General features: G+C 25.3%; 1 protein-coding gene across 1 annotated transcript; it reads right to left on the bottom strand.

The window, feature by feature from the left end:
• Nucleotides 1–949: 949 nt before the first annotated feature.
• LOC126899857 (uncharacterized) lies at nucleotides 950–20,379 on the bottom strand. Its single transcript, XM_050675086.1, has 20 exons — nucleotides 20,363–20,379; nucleotides 20,165–20,279; nucleotides 19,975–20,107; nucleotides 19,115–19,323; nucleotides 16,321–16,511; nucleotides 11,942–12,153; nucleotides 11,754–11,877; nucleotides 11,485–11,666; nucleotides 9,455–9,639; nucleotides 8,227–8,297; nucleotides 7,985–8,079; nucleotides 7,680–7,912; nucleotides 7,429–7,616; nucleotides 7,211–7,363; nucleotides 6,952–7,140; nucleotides 3,839–6,124; nucleotides 3,643–3,758; nucleotides 3,416–3,535; nucleotides 3,155–3,353; nucleotides 950–1,146 (listed from the first exon to the last, which is right to left on the bottom strand). Exons 2-20 carry the CDS (start codon nucleotides 20,201–20,203, stop codon nucleotides 1,119–1,121), a joined length of 4,953 nt encoding a protein of 1,650 aa, XP_050531043.1. The 5' UTR covers nucleotides 20,204–20,279; nucleotides 20,363–20,379; the 3' UTR covers nucleotides 950–1,118.

Genomic DNA, 20,379 nt, shown 5'->3' with positions numbered 1-20,379 from the left:
TTTTGAAAATGTTCCGGAAATACTGCGTCCTTTAAACATATATCAAATTAAAGCTTATTTTATGTACTACAAAATGAAAACAAAAAATTTGTCCCGACGATCTATCTTCTATACGCAAACGGCTACCGTATTCAAAAATATGCTATTTTAACAAATTTTTTTTTAAAATGAAATACTATCTACAGATTTGCATCGAAGCGTTTCTTATGATAGTGATTTAAATCACTGTCAAATATCATCTATACTTGTCCCATCTATGCCTTGTCTACACTGTGCCTCGACCCCACTGTGCTACCGTTTTTTAAAATTAAACACTATCTAAAGATTTGCATCGAAGCGTTTATTTTTGATAGTGATTTTAATCACTGTCAGATATCATTATACTTGATCCAACTATGCCACGTCACCACTGTGCCGCGACCCCCCTGTGCTGGGTTTTTTTTTAATTTAAAATTTTCTCATTAATATAAAATAGTCGATTTTTAGCACTTTTATTATAAAAATGTATAATGGGTCAATAACAATTTTAGGACAAGTAATTAGTAAATATTTTAATACATGGAGTGGGTATGTACACGGGGAGAATATGTGTTATAAGTATACACCACTAAATCCAACCATGTTAAAGAAAAATAATTTTTTTAGTCAAAAGTGTGGCTATAGAAATAAACTTAGATTAAGAAAAATTAAAAAAATATTTGATTAAATAATGCAGGCAATAGGTTTAAAACTTTACTTATTATCTTATCAGAATAGTGATGTATGTAGAAAATAGACCTAAAATAATAAACATAAAAAACATTTTATCTACATACAGTAATTTTGAAAACATCTATTTCTTTAAACTACACTTCATTTAACTCTTGTACTGAATACAAGCTTTGACACAGATATTTAAAAAGAAATTTTGTTTGTAATGTTAAAATATTAAATAAAAACTACATAAAAATACAAAATGTGTAATTATAATATTAAGATGAAATATTTAACAAATAAACAAAAAATCAATGTATATTTTAAGAACTAGTAAAATTATAATGAACATAATTTTTTATATCAATAATATAATTGTTTTATATAACAATTTGTTTATGTTATTTTTTTCTCCAATAAATAAATTAACGCCAGGAACTGAATGAACTTCCACTGCAAATAAAGTTTTTTATTTTCATCAATGTAGTGGTAAACATAAAAATAAACAATTCTTAGTATAAATGAAATTAAAAATGTTAATATTAACTGTTTATAAAGATTGGAACTTTATTTATAATTTATAATGAAGAATAAAAAGTGAGTCAGTATGTTTCAACATGTGATGTAAAGTTTGTTTAAAGTTACTATATTTATTAAATGTTTAAAAATTAGTGACATTTATTTTACTGTGTGTTTAGTTTTTTTTTTATTACAGATATATTTGGGAGATATGTTAAATACATAAACAATTATATGGGCAAACATATACATTTAATTAAAAAGAAACAATCCCCCATTGTGAAAATTGCAACACTGAAATTTCTATGAAATACCTAATTCAAGATTGCACAAAATGGAGTAATGAACGAAAAATCCATTTATGAATGGAAAGAAAAACTATGCATAGAAAACTTGCACCTAAACTTATTATTAGAGCTAAGAATTATATAACATTAATGAATTTTATTTAATTATTATGAACACATGAAAAGCCAATAAAATTTTTTATTAATTGACTTGAAAAATTAGAAATATGTTGTTACTGAAGTTATATTATAGATAGGGCATTAGGGGGGTTTTCCCCCATACAACAAAAAATATTTTTACAATACATAATCCTATGACCAAGATGCACAAACTTGGGAACATTCGAAATCGTTTAAACAAAATGTATAAATGCATGTAATGCCTAGCCTTACTTGTTATGTATTAATAAATAATACATTTTTATCATTTAATCAAATGTAAAAAAAAAATTATAAATAACTGTTAGAGAAATTACTTAAATGTTAAAGCCTCTATAAAAAAATAAGTTTTTGACAAAAATAATAACATATATATTAGGGTGTCCCTTATTTTTAAAATTTTATAAATTCTTTAGGTTCACAAGCCAAATTTGTGTATATACATATAAAAAGTGGCTACAAAAAATTTCAGGGCGATCAGATAAGTTTAACCCGTTTTGACTTGGGGTTGAAAATTGGCCAAAAAGGGTAGTTTTTTAGTTTTCAGCAATTAACTTGTAAATTAGCATTCTCACCGAAAAAATTATAGAAATTAAATTATAAATCTAATTGATTTGTATAAATTAAATTCTAACAGTTTTTCTTCTAAATCCATTAGTTTTATATAAAAATGTCAAAATACGTAATATTTCGTACAATTGTCGAAATTGGCATATTTATGAATATTTCATCATATCTGACGAACCATATGTGATATCTAATATTTCATACAAAATTTGTTTAAAATTAAATTTTACAAAATAAAAGTTATAAGTAAAAATTTCATTGAACCGATCGTTTTATTTCTATAGCTGAGATAGCTCGATCATATAATGATTTTTACTAAATACATGAGTTTTATTGCTAGATTCTGTTAGTTATCATCTGGTATATGATAAATAAGGTATACTATACTCAAATTATACTTCATTGATTAAATTATGTAATTATACGTATTTGATTTAAATTGTTTATTTATTATAAATTGATGTATCTGATTGGCTTAAACGCATAAGTATACTTATTTCTCAATATTATTGTAAAGAGTTTACCTTTTGTAGCCACTTTTTATATGTATACACAAAAAATTTAGCAGGTAAGCCTAAAGAATGAAGCCAGGTGAAGCCCAAAATTTTAAAAATAAGGGACATCCTAATATATATACAATATTATTATATATAAATCCATTAATATTAATATGATTAGTAAAAATCTGATTATATGAGTATGTGTTTAGCATTGATAATAGTAACATTGTTCCCAAAATACGTATAAGCAATTTTTTAGTAATATTTTTGTGGCTTTTTGAGTTAAATATTTTTAATACTTGTTTAGTTTTAATTTAACATTTTTAGTATAACTTTAATTTTTAATATTTTAAGCTTAATTAATAAGGTTTTTAATTATATTTATTGTCTCTTTAAATAGACATCAAATTAGTTAACTTTTAGAATTACCCAAAAGAAGCAGTTTGTGGTTTAAATGGACTTGTTTGAGGTTGCTGCTGCTGTCCAAAAGTGGCAGCTGCTGGAGAAGCAAAACCAGTAGTTTGATTCTGTGCTATATTGCCAAATGTAGGAGAATTAGTTTGAGCAGCTAAAGACGCAAATGCAGTGGTTGGCTGTTGAGCAGCAGCCCCAAAACTAAATGTACCATCTAAAAAAATAGTTAATATAAAAATTTGTGTTCTAATTTGAAATACAATATTGGATATTTACTGTCTGGTAAACTACTGGTTTGACCAAATGTGTATTGTGATGAAACAGCTGAACCAAATGTACCAGAACCCCCAAAAACAGGAGCTTGTCCAAATCCCGATGTATTTGAAAAGTTAGAACCTAGAATTTTAATTTATTTATCATTATTCTTTGTCAATAAATCACTTTATAAAAATTGTAAAATTATTTATTATTTATTATCATTATTAAAATTAAAATTAATTTACCCATGTTACCAAATACTGGTGGTGCACCAAACCCTAAATTATTGGTTTGATTACCCATAGAAAATCCTGATCCAGTACCAAATACTGGATTTGATGTTCCAAAACTATTTTGTGAACTGTAAATTATATTTTCTTTCATGTTACACTATTTATAATTGTATATTAAATTTAATTATTCATTAAAAATAATAAATACCTTGTTACGGTTGGCTGACCAAATACTGCTTTTTGTCCAGAAAATAAAGATGACGGGCTAGTAGATGTTTTATTAATAGCAAAGGGATTTGCAGCTACTCCAAAATTATTGCCTGGCTGAGATGGACTACATGATTGTTGCCCAAATAAAGACATATTACCAAATGCAGAGCCAGGAGAATTAAATCCTAAAGTAGATTGTCCAAATGTAGAGGATTGGTTTGCTGCAGCAGCAACAGAACCAAACAATCCACTAGAAGTTGCTGTTGTTGAAGGTGAACCAAAAATAGATGTTGTATTAGTTGTATTTGTTGGGGTTCCAAAAATAGATGATGTTGTATTTGTTGTAGGTGTTCCAAAAATTGATGATTTAATGGTTGTTGCTGGGCCCCCAAAAATAGATGATGATGGTGCATTTGTAATTGAAGGAGCACCAAAGATGGATGGTGATGATGATGATGAAATATTAGTTGTAGCAAGAGTCCCAAAAATAGAAGATGTGCTAGTTGTTGTTGGAGCTCCAAAAATAGTTGATGTACTAGTTGTTGCAGGTGACCCAAAAATAGTTGATGAACTAGTTGACAATGGAGCTCCAAAAATAGATGAAGTACTTGTAGTCGCTAAACCAAAAATTGAACTTGTTGAAGTAATTGTAGGAGTACCAAAAATTGATGAATTTGTTGTGGAAGATCCAAAACCAGCAGATGTTTGAGAAACACTTCCAAATATACTAGTCGTTTTTAAGGATGTGGGAGTTCCAAATATAGAAGATGTAGAAGTTTTTGTTGTACTGGATGAACTGAATGTTGATGAGGTTGTTGAAACAATAGGACTACCAAAAATTGATGAAGCTGTAGTCATAGTAGGTGTTCCAAAAACTGTGGTAGTATTAGGCGCACTTGTGGCATTGCCAAATATTGTTGAAGAACTATTTTTAGAAGTATCGAAAACTGAAGTTGTACTAGTGGTACTAGTGGAACTAAAAACAGTAATTGGTGTTGAACATTTTGTTTCTGGATCTGTTATACCAATGGTAGAAATTTCTACAATTGGTAAACTATTCGCAGAAATATTTGTTTCAACCCTTTCATTTTCGGGAGTGGACGGTTCAGATATTATCGGAGATGAACATTTAGACTCTTTATCTCCAGTTTTAGACTCATCTGTTTTACATATGTTAAAGCTAAATGATGATAATGCTATATCAGGCTTTGAATTGAAATTGAATGCAGCTAGTGGTGCCTCTTTTGATACTGTAGGTTCTATATTTAAAGAAATTAAAGTTGCTGTTTTTGTTTTATCTATTTTATTTGGTGTAGAGTTAGCAAAATTACTAATAACTGGTTGAGATAACTTTACTGTAGAAGACTCAGTTTGTAATGAACTGTTAAAGCTAAATGGTAATTTAGTATTAGTATTAATTGTTTCAGAAACTACATCCAAGCTGGATGTTTTTGAAGCTACAGTGGTTGCAGTATATATTGCGTAGGAAGGAACAGATTGTGATTTTATACTGAAGTCTAAAGGTGTTTTAATAGAACTAGTAGATACACTAATTTTTTCTTGTGCTGGAGTAGTATTGGAAGTAGATATAATTGAACTGTCTTTTGTAAAAATCTTGTAATCAAATTTATCTGAAACATTATTAAAAACTAATGGTTTAGTATTCGATACACTCTCTACAGGTTTCCAAATTGATGGCACACTAGTATTAACATTAGAAGGTTTTGATAAACTTGATGAAAAATCAGTAAGAGTTGGTTTAGAGTTAGTAAAGATATTGTGTACTATTGGATTTGAAGTTGTTGAAGTTTGATGAATACTTGGACATATTGATGGTTGTGGTATAGTATTCAAATCATGTTTGAATACATCAGATATTTTATCCGTAGACTCAATTTTTTTAATATCACTATTAGATTTTATATTAAATGAAACAGGTGTTTGAATACTGTATTCTTCATTAATATTCGCAGAAATAATAGGAGTTATTTTTCCATTCACTTGACTATCATTATATTGTTTGACTTTATTTTTCAATGGTGTACTACATACAGGTTTACTATAGTCTATATTAGCATACTTTGACTTGTTTTTCGTTCTTCTTGTTTTAAAATCTTTCAACCAATCTTGTAATTGATTAACTTTAGTACTAGAAAGTGCTCGTTGATTAGCTGATAAAACAGAATATTTTTTCGCAATATTGTAAGAATTTATTGCTGAAACACCATCCTTCTCCAGAGTGATTTTTAATAATTGTTCAGATAATTTAGATAAACCAATATCCCTAAAATAAAACAAAATTTAAGTCATACATTTTGTTAGTTATAATATGTGATTAACCTGATTATAAGTAAATGGCAATACCTTTTAATTGTAATTTGTATATTGTTAATGCAATACGAATAACAAAAATAAAAAAATTACTAATGGTTATTAAAGAGAAAATTATTATTATTATATCAGAAATTATTAACACTTTAAAATATAGACTGGAGGTGAGGTTTGAGTAATGTTATTTTTATTGTTATCAGGGCTCAGAATTTAAAGTATTATTAAAATTTGTTTTAATTATTTTGAGTACATCAATAATGAATAGATTTTTGTATTTATTTTTTTAAATACTAAAAATATAATTTAAATTATAGGAATTTAATTATGGGGTACATAGAGGATTACTCCCTCATAAAATGAAAAATGTTATACTTTATACACCTAAAATAAAATTTTCTCACAGTTGGGTGTCAAAGAAGTCAAAATATCAAACTTTTTTTTAATGCTATAAGTTCCAAGCTCTAATCAAAACGTATCACAATGTCGTGCTCCTACTCTGACTCAGGTATAAAATATTTATAACATCCAAAACACTCGTTTAAAAATTGTTTTAGACAAATTTTCTTAGTTGAATATCATTTTCCAATATTTAAATTTGTAAAATATGAATATTACTATATAAAAATATTAAGTTGGCACTCTTAAAAGGGATAAGTGATAGACCTAAAAAATAAATACTATAAAATCAATCACCCTGTATAACTGTAACAAAAATTAAAAATAAATATTTTTGAATTAAGGTGTTTTGTTGTTAATGTAACAATAAGAAATATAACAAACCTAGAATCATTTAATCTTGATGTGTTTTGTACAACATCAGGAGCAACTGACAACTTTTTTAATGTTATTTCTTTTACTTGTTCAACACTGTCACATAAGTATTTAATTTTTTCTTTTAGTTTATTAACTGTGTTTGTGTTATAAACTAATGCTTGATAAATAGTTTCTAGACGAGGAATTTTCATTTCTCTATTTTAGTTAAGAAAACAAAAAGTTAATTAATTATTATACGAGCTAAGAGATACTACTATTAAATTACTTGTTATTGATGTTATAATTATCATAACGAGATTTCAATTGATCATCAACATGTGTTAATTGTGTTTCAATGTAATATAGGGTTCGCTCTATATTGTCAAAAATGACTTTACTGAATGGCTCATCATTTTCATTCTTTAATAAACACTTGTATCTACACAATAATTATATTTGCAATAAAATAAATAATAATAATATAACACAACAATTCATTTTTACTTAGGATTTTTCAAAAAGAATAGACGAGATTTTGAATCTTCAATCCAAGCAGTAGCATCTAATACTGACTTTTGCAATGCTTTAGTTTCAGTCCATTGAGAACGATTAGTTTCATTTAGTTCTTTAAAAAACAAATCTAATGATGACCACTTTTTTATTAAAATTTCCTTGTCTTTTTCATCCCCTATCTGTGAATAAAATTCAAATTAAATTACTATACAAGATATATTGAGGTTAATACCAATTATTACTTTTAATTTACTGGTTTTAGTTGATAATTTTAAAACATTTTCTAATTGAGATTGAAATAACTTAACATCTTCCATGACTTCTTTTAAAAGTATTTCAGCAGTACAAGAGGTTATAACTTCAGTAGATTTATTTTTATTAGAAATATTGTTTGTATTTTGAACATTTGAAAATGTTGTATTTGGTGATACTATTGGAGCATTTGATTTAGTAACTGGAACTATTGGACTATTTACTTTTAATTAAAGAAAACATTGTTTACTATTAATAGACAAACTTTTAATAAAAAGAATTTAAAAATTCTTACTTATTTGTGTTTTTTCAGCTTGAGAAGTAGTCGAAGTTTCTAAATACTGAGCAAGAACTGATTCATTATTAATTTCATTTTCATTTACCAAATCACTATAGAAATTTAAAAATAAATTATTAATAAGATCAATTGATTGTTATTATTCAATTCATTGTGTATAGTATAAAATACTCTTTAGTGCAATTTTAACTACACTAAAAAATGTACTATTTTTAAAAAAGTAAAAAAAAATTATTTACACAACATTGATTACATCTTCATCAGTAACTTTATGAGTCCCATTTGAAGGTTCACTTTTCAGTAAAATGTTCTAAAAGTATAAGAAAATTACTATTAAATATTTATTCTATTAAATCTTTCAATAATATTAGATTTAAGCAATACAATTAAATATTTAAAAATATATTAACAACATTTTAACAGTGACTCGAGTGAAAAAGTTAAGATAATAATGATACTTTTTTGATATAATAACAAAATTATTAAAAAATTTTATTAAAAAAAAGAGTCATTAAATTTAAAAGGGGTCGTTCCAATTTAAAGAAACCCAATTAGGATACTCACATTGAGACCCCTAAGGTCAAATTATACACAGCTCAATACTCCCTTCAACTTTAAAACTAAGTGGTGTACATACATTTTTTAAAAATATTTCTTGATTGATTGTTAGGCTCTTAAATTTAAGTATTTAAATATGATAATTTAATATTAATTACTACGTTTTTTTTTAACTATGTACTGTTCACACCAGTTCTAAATGTAAAAATATAAATTCACATTAATTTCATAGACTCAGCTATTCTTAAATAAAATGATTTATAAATATTACCTATTTAAAAAATTTGATATATAATGAGAAATTAATTATAATTTAAATCGTCATCTAATTATTATGACTACACTTGTTATAAATGTTCATGAACATTTACAATTATTTTCAAATTTAATAACTACTTGTCAATGATTTAGCTGTTTAAGAATTTTTATTTGATAAAGTAATTATTAATACTTGTATATAATTTGAAATCACAAAAAAAAAGTATTAATTAAAATTTATTTTTATAATAAAACATAATACACATATACTTATAAACAAATCACAAAAAGTCATATAATGCAAAATTATTATAAAATTTAAAATTTTGTGGCTTATATCTAAAAGCTAATAGTCAAATGGGTTTCTAAGATTTTATATAATTTGTATAGAGGAAGATGTTATTTTTTACGAGTCAAAAAATTACAAGTTTAAGGAAAAGTTTATTTTTGCACTTTAAAAATATTAACTTTCTATAAATAACTCCAATGAAGTAATAAATTTGTTTTTGTTCCCCTAAAAAATTTCTGAAAGTTATCAGCTTTTGGAAAATAACCACATAAATTTATTATTTATTAAAATACATATAATATAAAATTTCATTTATCAAAACTTTAGTTAATATATTAAAAAGATTGTAATAATTTACTTACTGGTTTTGAAATACTATTAAATAGTACTGATACCACATTATTAGGTAATTCAATAGAAGGTTTACAAATATTTTGATTGATACACAGTTGATTTTCTAAATGATACAAAAATAATACACCATCACTAGATAGTACACATAAAACTGGCATTGGATCAAGAAATGTTTCTTCATTAGCTTTCGATACTGTAATACATAATAAACTCTAATTATTTAGGTTTTTTTTATTAATCAAATTTGTAATACATATTTTTTAAGTAGTAAATGTAAATTATTAATTTAAAATTGGTATCAAAGTTTTATTTTTAGTTTTGATGCTATTGGTTTAACTGTTTTTTTTTGTCCATACATGCAATTACACCGCACATACAGGACCAATTTTGATTAATGATCAAAAGATCAGAACACATATTTTGTTGAAGCCATTAGTCCCAAGAATTTTAAATTCCCCTCCATCCCTATTATAAAATGGAATATCCAAAAATTACAATTGATATAAAACAGTTAATATTGATATTTTTAGTTTTAGTTTTCATCACATTATATTAAAATAGCTTTTTTAAAACTGGATAAATTATTGAAAAATGTTTATTGATAATACTTCAAATATTTATCTTGTTAATGACATGCTTTTTTTAAAAAAAATTATCATTAACTTAGGTACTGTGGGGACTTATAATATAAATTTTTTTTTCTTTATAATTTTTGATGTTAATAAAAATCTACCTCTTTTAAAACTACATTAATTTAAACCTAATAAAATTGATTGTGAGATGAAAAAAAAACTATCCGAAATTTGAATATTTAGAAGTTATTAAAGATAAAAATTATATAATTTTTGGTAAAAATAACCAATTTTGGAGATTTAATACAGCATTATTTAAAACTAAAAATAAACTTAACATGATTTAATCTCAAAACATAAAATGATGTACTTAAATAAAAAAATAGGCACTGTTTGCCCTTTGTTAGGTTTTTTGAAATTTGATACTCTCCGATATTGAATAAGTAAATCAAACAGAAATTATACGTAGATAATTAATCAACTTTCTCTGAATATATAGGAGATAATAATGAAAATAAGTTAAAAATTAATTTAGGTGTTAAATATTTTTGGTGGTCCAATTTATTACCCTCTGAGGGCCAGATTTGAACTGGAAGCCGGCTTTTGGCAAATTCTGTACTGTATGATTAAAAAAAAAAAAAAGACTTTCTGATGCTTGGTCTTCTAAGAGTAATTGGCCTCTAAAAATTATAAAATCATTTTGTCATATAATTTTTGGTAGATATGATAATTTCTTTAAATCACTCTAAATATTTAAATAATGATTGAATCAAATAACAATTTATAAAGATCAGCATACTATTTTCAGTAAATATGATAAATTTTGAAATTTTTAACGACTCGTCTACAATGAGTAATCAACCTTTTTTTATTAAGTTTAAGTTTCAAAATAGTTTTGTTTTACATACTGGTATTTGGTTTTGCAACCAGTTACTAAAAAAAAAAATCATATTTGTCATGTATTAAAAATAGTTAACCATTTTTAAGCCTATGTTGAATATTTGATATTGTTGGCCACAAATAACCTTTAAAATATTTATAATAGTTATAAAAATAGATGTATACTTTTTTTTGCACTTATCAAATATACATTTAATCACTGTCAGAAATTAATCAATATTAAATTTTAAATCAAAGGAGTATACAGGGGAAAACACAGTGGAACCGTGCTCCCTCCTTGGGTTATTATCGTCTACTTTATAAAAGTATTTTGAACAATAAAAAAAACAAAAAGTTAATTTTGATAATTTTTTGCGTCCCTTCATTAAAATATTCTGAATTCGCTCCTGTTTAAAAATGTCTCAATTCCACTTTGCAGAACCCCTTCTATATTCTACTTTTTTTAAACTTGTCCATTCAAAATATGTCCATTTGCTAAATAATCAACAAATATTTGTACGCCAAAAAAATCCTTTAAAAATTGTAGACTAGTACATATTAATAAAATGAAATGAAAATGTTTATACATTGTTTTATACGCATTTGAGATGATAGGTCTAAAGAAACTCCTAATGGATACATTTGTTTATCAAGAGTAAATGGCAGTTCAGGTCTAGTTTCTAATGTCCAACACTGCCAATGTCCATCGTTATTCATTCCCATTACACCGATTTCAGTACAATTTGATGATCCCACAAAAAGTATATTCCTATAAAAATTATTTATAATTATATAAATGAATAAATATATATATATATTTTAAATTAAATCTATTAAAAATTGTATTTTAAGTTACCAGATTGGCTGAAAAATGATATAATATTGATTGACTCTATACTGTTCCGAGTTCATTATAACAAATTGCTCAAAATTGATAAATTCAATAGGTGAATTTTTAGGAGTATTTACAATATATAGACCTAAAATTATAATATATTTAAATAAATAATTTAATTATATTTAAAATATTTAATATGATAATACTTGGTTGTTCATCAGAATTGTCAATCAAATCATAAATTACAGCAAACTGAAAGTTTGATATCCACTTTACTTTAATAGGTATTACATTAGTTGATACATCAGTAGGTGGTGAATATTGTTTAACTGCTTTAAGTTCAGGTTTATACTGGGTCAGTGATCCATTAGTACTCCCAACAATTATTTGTTTTCCTTTAGGGCTCCAACTTAAACATCTAAATATAAAATAAAAAAATATCTAGAATTTGAGAAAAACAGCACTATTCAAAACTAATCACCTTGACGGAACAGCCCATGCTGGTTCCGCCATTTATATTTCCAAAAACATAAAACACAACAAAATAAGTCCATACCAAGATTCATCTACACAACCTTCAAGTGTGTATATAAAACTTAATAGCATACCATTCACCATATCCACGGTTTATTGCCCTCCTAGATGGAATATACGTCAAGATGACTTATAAAATTTTTTCAATTTCCCAGATCACTCATTTATGATAGGGGATTTTATCTCTAAACATTCAAAGTGGAGTTGTTTTGGCAACAACCAATATTTATTAAATACATATTATCCACCTGAGGACATTAAACCCAACTCTCATTATATTAATATGGTTAATAACTTTATAACATGTTTTTTACTTTTGATTCCTATTGTTAAGCCGTTCAATTCTGGAGAAATCATATCAATTATTAAAAAATTACCAAAAAGTAAAGCTCCTGGTTATGATCTCATCACAAATAAAGTGTTGATGAATCATCAAAAAAAGGTATTCTCCTTTCAACATATATTTACAATAGTGTGATACGTCTTGCTTACTTTACGTCAATTTGGAAAATAACCGTAATAATACTTATACCTAAACCAAGGAAATCAAAAAATATGGCAGCATCATATAGATTGATCTGCTTGTTACATACATGAAGCAAACTTACTCAAAACTCAGTTTGAGTTCCACGAGAGATACTCTACTAAATACCAAATTCATAGGTTCACACCATATCAAACACTTGATAGGTGTGGCATGACTGGCTGCTTTGCAAATTAAAAAAATATTTCCAGCACCTTTAAACTAATCATTAAGTCTTTATGAAAAAAATGTTTTGATAAGACAAAGCTGTACAATATTTTCTTTAATAAATAACTCAAGCAGGCGTCTCTCAAGGAAGTCACCAGTCTTCTGACCTTAACAATATTTTTATTGCAGACTTACCTCAAACTACTAATACTTTTCTTACTATATTTGCTGAAAAAACAGCTATACTCTCTACTCATAGTAATATTACTGAAGTTGTTCACTACCTACAAAAGCACATCAACATTATCTAATCTTGGTTCAGGAACTGGAAAATTAAAATAAGTGAAAATAAGCCAAGTCATGTAACATTTGCTCTCTGATCTGAAAAATGGCCAGATATAAAGTTAAACAATATAGTTATTAATACCCAAAACGAGATCAAGTGCCTAAGCATAATTTTGAACAAACTATTATTGACATGGGGACCTCACCTGAAAGAAAAAAGCTAAAAACACACTTAATTTCTTTTGTCTACTACTGAATACTTAATTACCTCTTAAAACAAAAATAATTATTTATCAGTCAATAATCAGACTAGTTTGGTATAATGGTATCCATGTATAGGGACCAACTAAACCAGGGATCGGTAATTGGCGGCCCGCGGGCCGGATATGGCCTGCGATGGGAAAATAACTGGACCGCCAAAAATAGTTTTCTTCAATGCCGGTTTCCACACATAATAGGAATATGTTCTATTTTTATAATGTATTTGGATATTACGATGGCGTTCATCGTTTATCGTTGTTTATAATAATAGTCTAGATAACACAACACAGGGCAGTTATTAATATTATTAGTTATTAGTTACTTCAACACAACAATGTTCGTTGGTTGAGTAAAGGTAGAGTGATCAAACGCTTTTGGAACATAAAAGTAGAAGTAATCATGTTCTTGGAAAAATTGGATTCGGAAGAATCAAAACAGTATTATAAATTTTTAACAAACAAGAGTAATATACTAGCTGTGGCATTTTTAAAACATATTCTTAAATATTTAAATGCACTTAATACTGAGTTACAAGGAAATAAAAAATTAATTTGTGATCTGATATCAACTGTATCTGCTTTCCGTCAAAAACTTGAAATATTTGAACAAGATATTAAAAATCAAGACTTTATTCATTTTCCAACAATGCTTAAATATAAAAATAATTCCAATATAGATTGCATAGTGTTTATAAGTTTTTTGTCAGATTTCAGCAAAGAATTTTCCAAGAGATTCAAAGACTTTGCAGAAATTAGAAAACTTTCGCAATTTTTAAAAAATCCTTTTGAAGTTTCTCCAACAGGAGAATGGATTGACGTAGCTACAAAATTGTTCCAATATCCAAAATCTTCACTTCAAATAGAAATTATTGAATTGCAAGAAGATATTTCATTGCAACAATACAAAACTGCATCTACTGAAGATTTTTGGACAAAGCATATTTTAGATAAGTACATTAACTGTAGAAAACTGGCTATAAAATTAGCTACCATGTTTGGCTCCACATACATATGTGAAACTTCGTTCTTCAAAATGACGTTTTTAAAGAATAAATATCGTTCAAGATTAACTGATCTCCACCTTGAAAACACTCTGTGCATATGTTGCTCTCCGAGAGTACCAAATTTCAAAAAATTAGCTCAGGACAAGAAATGTCTTTTTTCTCATTAAAATAAGTAAAGTAAATTTTTATGTATAAATTTGTATTTTTATTATTTTAATAATTTAAGTTTTATACTTTCATAATTTATATTATATTAAATAATTTGTCTTAAACTATGTTTTTAATACAAAAATAAACATATTTAAGTTTTATCTGGCCCTCGAAATTTTTTTTTCAAATTATTTGGACCGCCATGGAACCTAATTGCCGACCCCTGAGCTAAACCATCTAATATTTAACCAATATAAACCTAATAAAAAATAACATTATGCGTTTTAACAGGTGCACCTTGATATGTAACAAAAGAAATCCTACATAAAGATTTAAACATCAAAAATGTCAAAGAATTTGCTATTTTATACTATACTAGATTTTAGTCAAAAATTAATACAAACACAAAATTTTTAACTGAAAGAATGTACACAATTTCAATACCTGACTGACTACCACCACAATGATTTAAACACAATTGGAACAGAGACCTATTGATATAAAATAATAACGACAACAATAAAATCATAACTAAAACTAAATGAGATGTTATCAATGTGTGGCTTCTTTTAACAATATTAATACTACATAATTGAATAGGTAAAAGAAAAATTATTGTAAATTTTATATACAGATTGTTTTTCTAAAAAAAATGTTTGTGATATTATAATGTTGTTTAATTTTTACATAAATTAAAATTAAGCATAACTTTTTATGTATTTTAAGCTTTACATTGCTTAGATTCTAAAACATAAATAAATAATCAAAAGAATAAATAATAGATAACAATATGCTCACAATACATTAATACACTTAATTTTTAAGTAATTAATTTAGGGTGGGTGGAATTTTGATTAACCACATATGGCCATTTTTTTGGTTTAGTATTACAAATTTGTTTAATAAATTAATGTAGCAATAATTTTATAGTACAGTGAAATAATTTTTTATCAGGAACATTTATGATCCCCCTGATCATAAAAATTTTACAGACCCAGATTTTTAAACCTATCTAATCTTACTTTTATTTAACGGAAACCTTGACATAACATAAAAAAGTTTAGTCCACAGAATTTCCATTGAATTAAGATTTCATGGTATTAAACATGATAAAATTAATACTTAGCTTATTTAATAAAGCACAACACATAAAACATATGAATAAAAAAAAAAAAACTAGAATTTTATTTCAACAATTTTTGTAACCAATAGTTTTAATATTAAATAGTTAATAATTAAGGGATTTTCTTAGTATATATTAAACATAATATCTAACATTAATTTAATGTCAATGTAGCCAATAGCTTGATAAATAAAATGAAAAATAACGTGTACTCGATTTTTTTTCTTGACATTTCTTAGCATGATCAATTTGAAATTATGACTATCTTAACCTTATAATTCAAAACATTATTTTAATTTTTACTCAATTTTTTAATTAACATTATGTTACATTTAATGAAAAAATGTTTTTAATGATTAAAGGTTTTTATGCTTAATAGTATATATATATATTTTTATAATTAATTTTTTTTATGTTTTATGATATAATTAATTTTTTTTTCATACTTTTTCCATTTTTAATGTTTTTATCATGATTTTAGGTCTTAGTAAAACATATTAATCAAAATCACACATTATTCTTATTAACAGATACTCACAAAGTACTTGACTGAGGAGGCAAATTTACAATACTGTAGGTTTTATCATTTTTCAACTCTATTATATGTAAAGATCCATCAGATAAACAACATGCCAAAGAATTTTGAACACCGGGATTCCAAGACAAATCAACAACATGAGAATGCTGGGTAGCTTCAAGAGTAATACTTGTCCATAAACTCACATGGTTCTAAACATTATTAGTTTTATTTTTACAAACATTTATTTAATTATTGGTTATCATCTATCTTATATGAATATTATTATCATAATAAATTTGGAAATTAGTTTCAATTTATTCTTTTATTGGCATATAACAGAGTATTTAAAATGGTCAATATTCCAAGCAACATTTTAAAAATATCCTAAGTATATTTACAAAGGTGTTAAATATAGCAATTTTAAAATAAACAAATTAAATAATAAAAATACATGTTACATAAGAATCCTAACAGACCCTTTTAATTTCAACTAAGTTAATCATGAACTTAGAAATAAAAAAACCCAGCACAGGGGGGTCGCGGCACAGTGGTGACGTGGCATAGTTGGATCAAGTATAATGATATCTGACAGTGATTAAAATCACTATCAAAAATAAACGCTTCGATGCAAATCTTTAGATAGTGTTTAATTTAAAAAAAATTGGTGTTTTATTCCAAAAGCTACTTGATCTACTGGTTCCTTATTAATATCTCGATTAAGATAAAATATGTCGAATGAAAAACGGTTTATTAAAAAATATTATTTCTCATAAAAAAATTGTGTGGATCCATAAACTTTTCAAATAAGTTATAGCATTATAAAGTTAAATATAATATAAATAATAAAATCGAGAATTTTCACACGAAAATAGCATTCGGTAGCCATTTTCGCCGTGAAGACAAGTCCAGAGGTCAAATTTTTTTTTTTCAAATTAAAGTACATTACATTAGCTTTAATTTAAGATATATATAAAAGTGTCAGACCTTCCAGAACATTTTCAAAAGTTAATTTTTTGTTAAATAGTTGTCATTTAAAATCCCCCCCTGTGAGCAGATAAAGGGTCAAATTTACAAAAAAAATATACCAAATGATAATTAAAGACATCAAGCATCTATATAAAAAAAAAAATTACTTATCCATACATTTTCCAAAAAGTTATAGCATTATTAAGTTAAAAATATAAAAAAACATCGTAATTTTTTATTAACTTTGATGTCTATTTTCACCGTGAAGACCAGTCCAGAAGTCAAATTTTTTTATTTCAAATTAAAGTATATTACATAAGCTTCAATTTAAGATATATATAAAAGTGTCAGACTTTCCGGAACACTTTCAAAAGTTAAGTTGAAAAAGTTCTACTTTCTATATGCATTTTTTAGCCCTCCCGTATATAGGGAAATAGTCTGATTAAAAAAAAAAGTATGTCCAATAAAAGATGTATATAAATACTACTTCACCGTGAAGATAAAATAAAGTCTGAAATTTTTTTTTCAAATTAAAGTACATTACATTAGCTTTAATTTAAGATATATATAAAAGTGTCAGACCTTCCGGAACATTTTCAAAAGTTAAGTTGAAAAAGTTGTCATTTTAAAACCTCCCCTGTGGGCAGATAAAGGGTCAAATTTACAAAAAAATATACCAAATGTTAGGTAAAGACATTAAGCATCTATAAAAAAAAAACTATATTGATATGTTCATTTTTGAAAAAGTTACAGCAGTTTTTAGTAAAAAATTTCGAAAATTGGNTTAGTAAAAAAAATTGAAAAAATTTCGAAAATTAGCGATTTTTAAATTTGTAATTTTTTTGGAGGTTTCCCCCATTTATGGGGAACGAGGGAAATTTTTTCAATTTTTGAGGGTAATGTTTTCGACTAGATACGATTTGTGATCTTTGACGTATCGTTGAAAGAAATCCGTTCGGTGAGNGACTAGATACGATTTGTGATCTTTTGACGTATTGTTGAAAGAAATCCGTTCGGTGAGAGCTGAGAAAAAGTGGTAACAGACACACAAAAAAAAAAACACATCATAGTAAAACCAATACCTTCTCAGCTTCGCATCGAAGCTAAAAAAAGTGAATTTCGCATAGCTTAATAATGTGATATTATTATTATTTTTTAATCATTATTCAATTATATAAATTAATACCAAGACTACTATTTCATTAAAATAAATCTTAAGAAAAGTTTAAATTATTAATTATAATTATAATTTTATCATTGATACAATACAGGTTAATAAAAATAAAACATATTACAAATTTTTTTCAAAATTAAATAATATCCTGTTTTATAATTAAAAACAAAAATTGTTTTAACTTATCCCTTCTGTGTCTCTTTAAAATACAAAACGTTCCCAATATAGTCTCTATAATACATATATTCGTTTAATTTATACTTATTTTATATTAAGTACAGTTTATATCACAAGTTTTATTTTTTTAAGAGTTTGTTTGAAATTTCATTTATTTTAAATTTTCATTAAATTATAGCTTCTAAAACAATATTTTCAACTTTTTCCAGAACAAAATAAAATATTCAAAACCCTATAAATATATAAAAAATTCATGATTTTTTCTAAATATGGTTTAAAAATGACTAATCTATTGTAATGTCTAAATGTGATATCACTACAATAATAAAAACTGATGATAATTTTGATCAAAATGTACTTTTTGAAAAACTAACATTTTCAATCCCTTTATAAGATACTATTAACTTCTAAAAAATATATATATATAATATGTTGTTTTCTTTTAAAGATATTATGCGAGGCATAGTTTTTCAATCACATTTTATAAGGACTTACTTGTGCAATCAAAGTTTCTAAATGATAAATTTGAATAATTGGTCGAGAATTTACTGTTAAAGCAATAGCTAAATATTCTTCATCACAGCTGAGGTCTAGAAAATTAGGAACAGATTCCAAATCAATTTCACGTCTCAAAAAATTTGTAATAGTACTTTTTTCAATTCCAAAATCACCAACTATTTGACGAACATTGTTCATTAAAATCACTGAAAATATTTTTATGATTTTAATTCATAATAATAGTTTAATAAAAAAAATTCAAATTAAACTATTGGTTATAAAAATATTACTTAGGGAAAAAAAAAATAAAATTTAGGATGTTTAAAAAATTTACCATTATAAGCCTTTTTCGCCACAGTGAACAGTGTAATTATAAGTAATGTGAACTTAATGTAAATTAATAAAATATAATTTCACTTAGTACTTGTACATTACAGAATATTCAATTTAAAAAAGTCATACATTTTATGATTAAAAATTTAACTTTGATCATTATTTTTTAATTTAATATTTTTATAATGACTGGATCAAGGATTAAAATTTGAAGTTAAATTAATGTTGTTATTTTATTTACAAAAATAAAATAATATATTACACTGTAGATTATTTTTTAAATTTAAAAATAAATTATTATTATTATTATTGTATAATAATGAAATTAGAGTATTTAAATTAAAACAAAGTGAAGAAATAATTCTAAAACGAAAAAAAAAAATTATATTTACAAATATATACTGTCCTATTAAAAAGAGCTATTCCAGATAAATAAAATGGATTATAAAAAAATGTTTTAGTCTTTAAATATAAAAATATATTTATGTATTTCATGTAAAAATATTAAAGATAAAGGATCTTACTACACAGTCGCTTTGGATAAGCAACAAAAGTAATTCCAAAGCGATTACTACAGACAACAGCACTAATTGATCTTTCAAATTTATTACCATCTTCGAAAACTTTCAGATTGCAAAATGCTGAGCATTTGAACTCCTAAAATAATAATTCCCAATTACTATTTCATAAATTTCAATAAATCATCATACATACTAAAACGTCAACACACGATCCTTGAATATTAGTGTTCATTTTATAAGTTGTTAAAACTTTTTACAAAAAAGGTATTTAATAGAAAATTATATGTCCAAATTCATAACCGGAATACCTAAAATATAAATGAAATATATTTTGTATAATTTATTTCTCACATTTTTGACATAACCGTCAACTGAAAATTTTGATAATTACACCATAGGAAATAGTAA

This window comes from Daktulosphaira vitifoliae, unplaced genomic scaffold (assembly GCF_025091365.1).
Source record: "Daktulosphaira vitifoliae isolate Bord-2020 unplaced genomic scaffold, ASM2509136v1 Scaffold_2, whole genome shotgun sequence".
In the NCBI taxonomy this organism is placed as follows: Eukaryota; Metazoa; Arthropoda; class Insecta; order Hemiptera; family Phylloxeridae; genus Daktulosphaira; species Daktulosphaira vitifoliae.
Note: the sequence above shows the minus strand (reverse complement) of the source record. Positions and strands in the feature narration are given on the sequence as shown.

What these genes read in the sequence shown, in the direction of transcription:
- LOC126899857 (XM_050675086.1), bottom strand. Translation starts at nt 20,203, where the DNA reads ATGAACACTAATATTCAAGGATCGTGTGTTGACGTTTTA. An exon ending in CCTCCTCAGTCAAGTACTTT is followed by an intron (nt 12,154 to 16,320) that starts GTGAGTATCTGT and finishes TTTTATATTTAG; the next exon opens with ATGTTTAAGTTGGAGCCCTA. An exon ending in CTAAAACCAGTAAATTAAAA is followed by an intron (nt 7,617 to 7,679) that starts GTAATAATTGGT and finishes TTTTATTCACAG; the next exon opens with ATAGGGGATGAAAAAGACAA.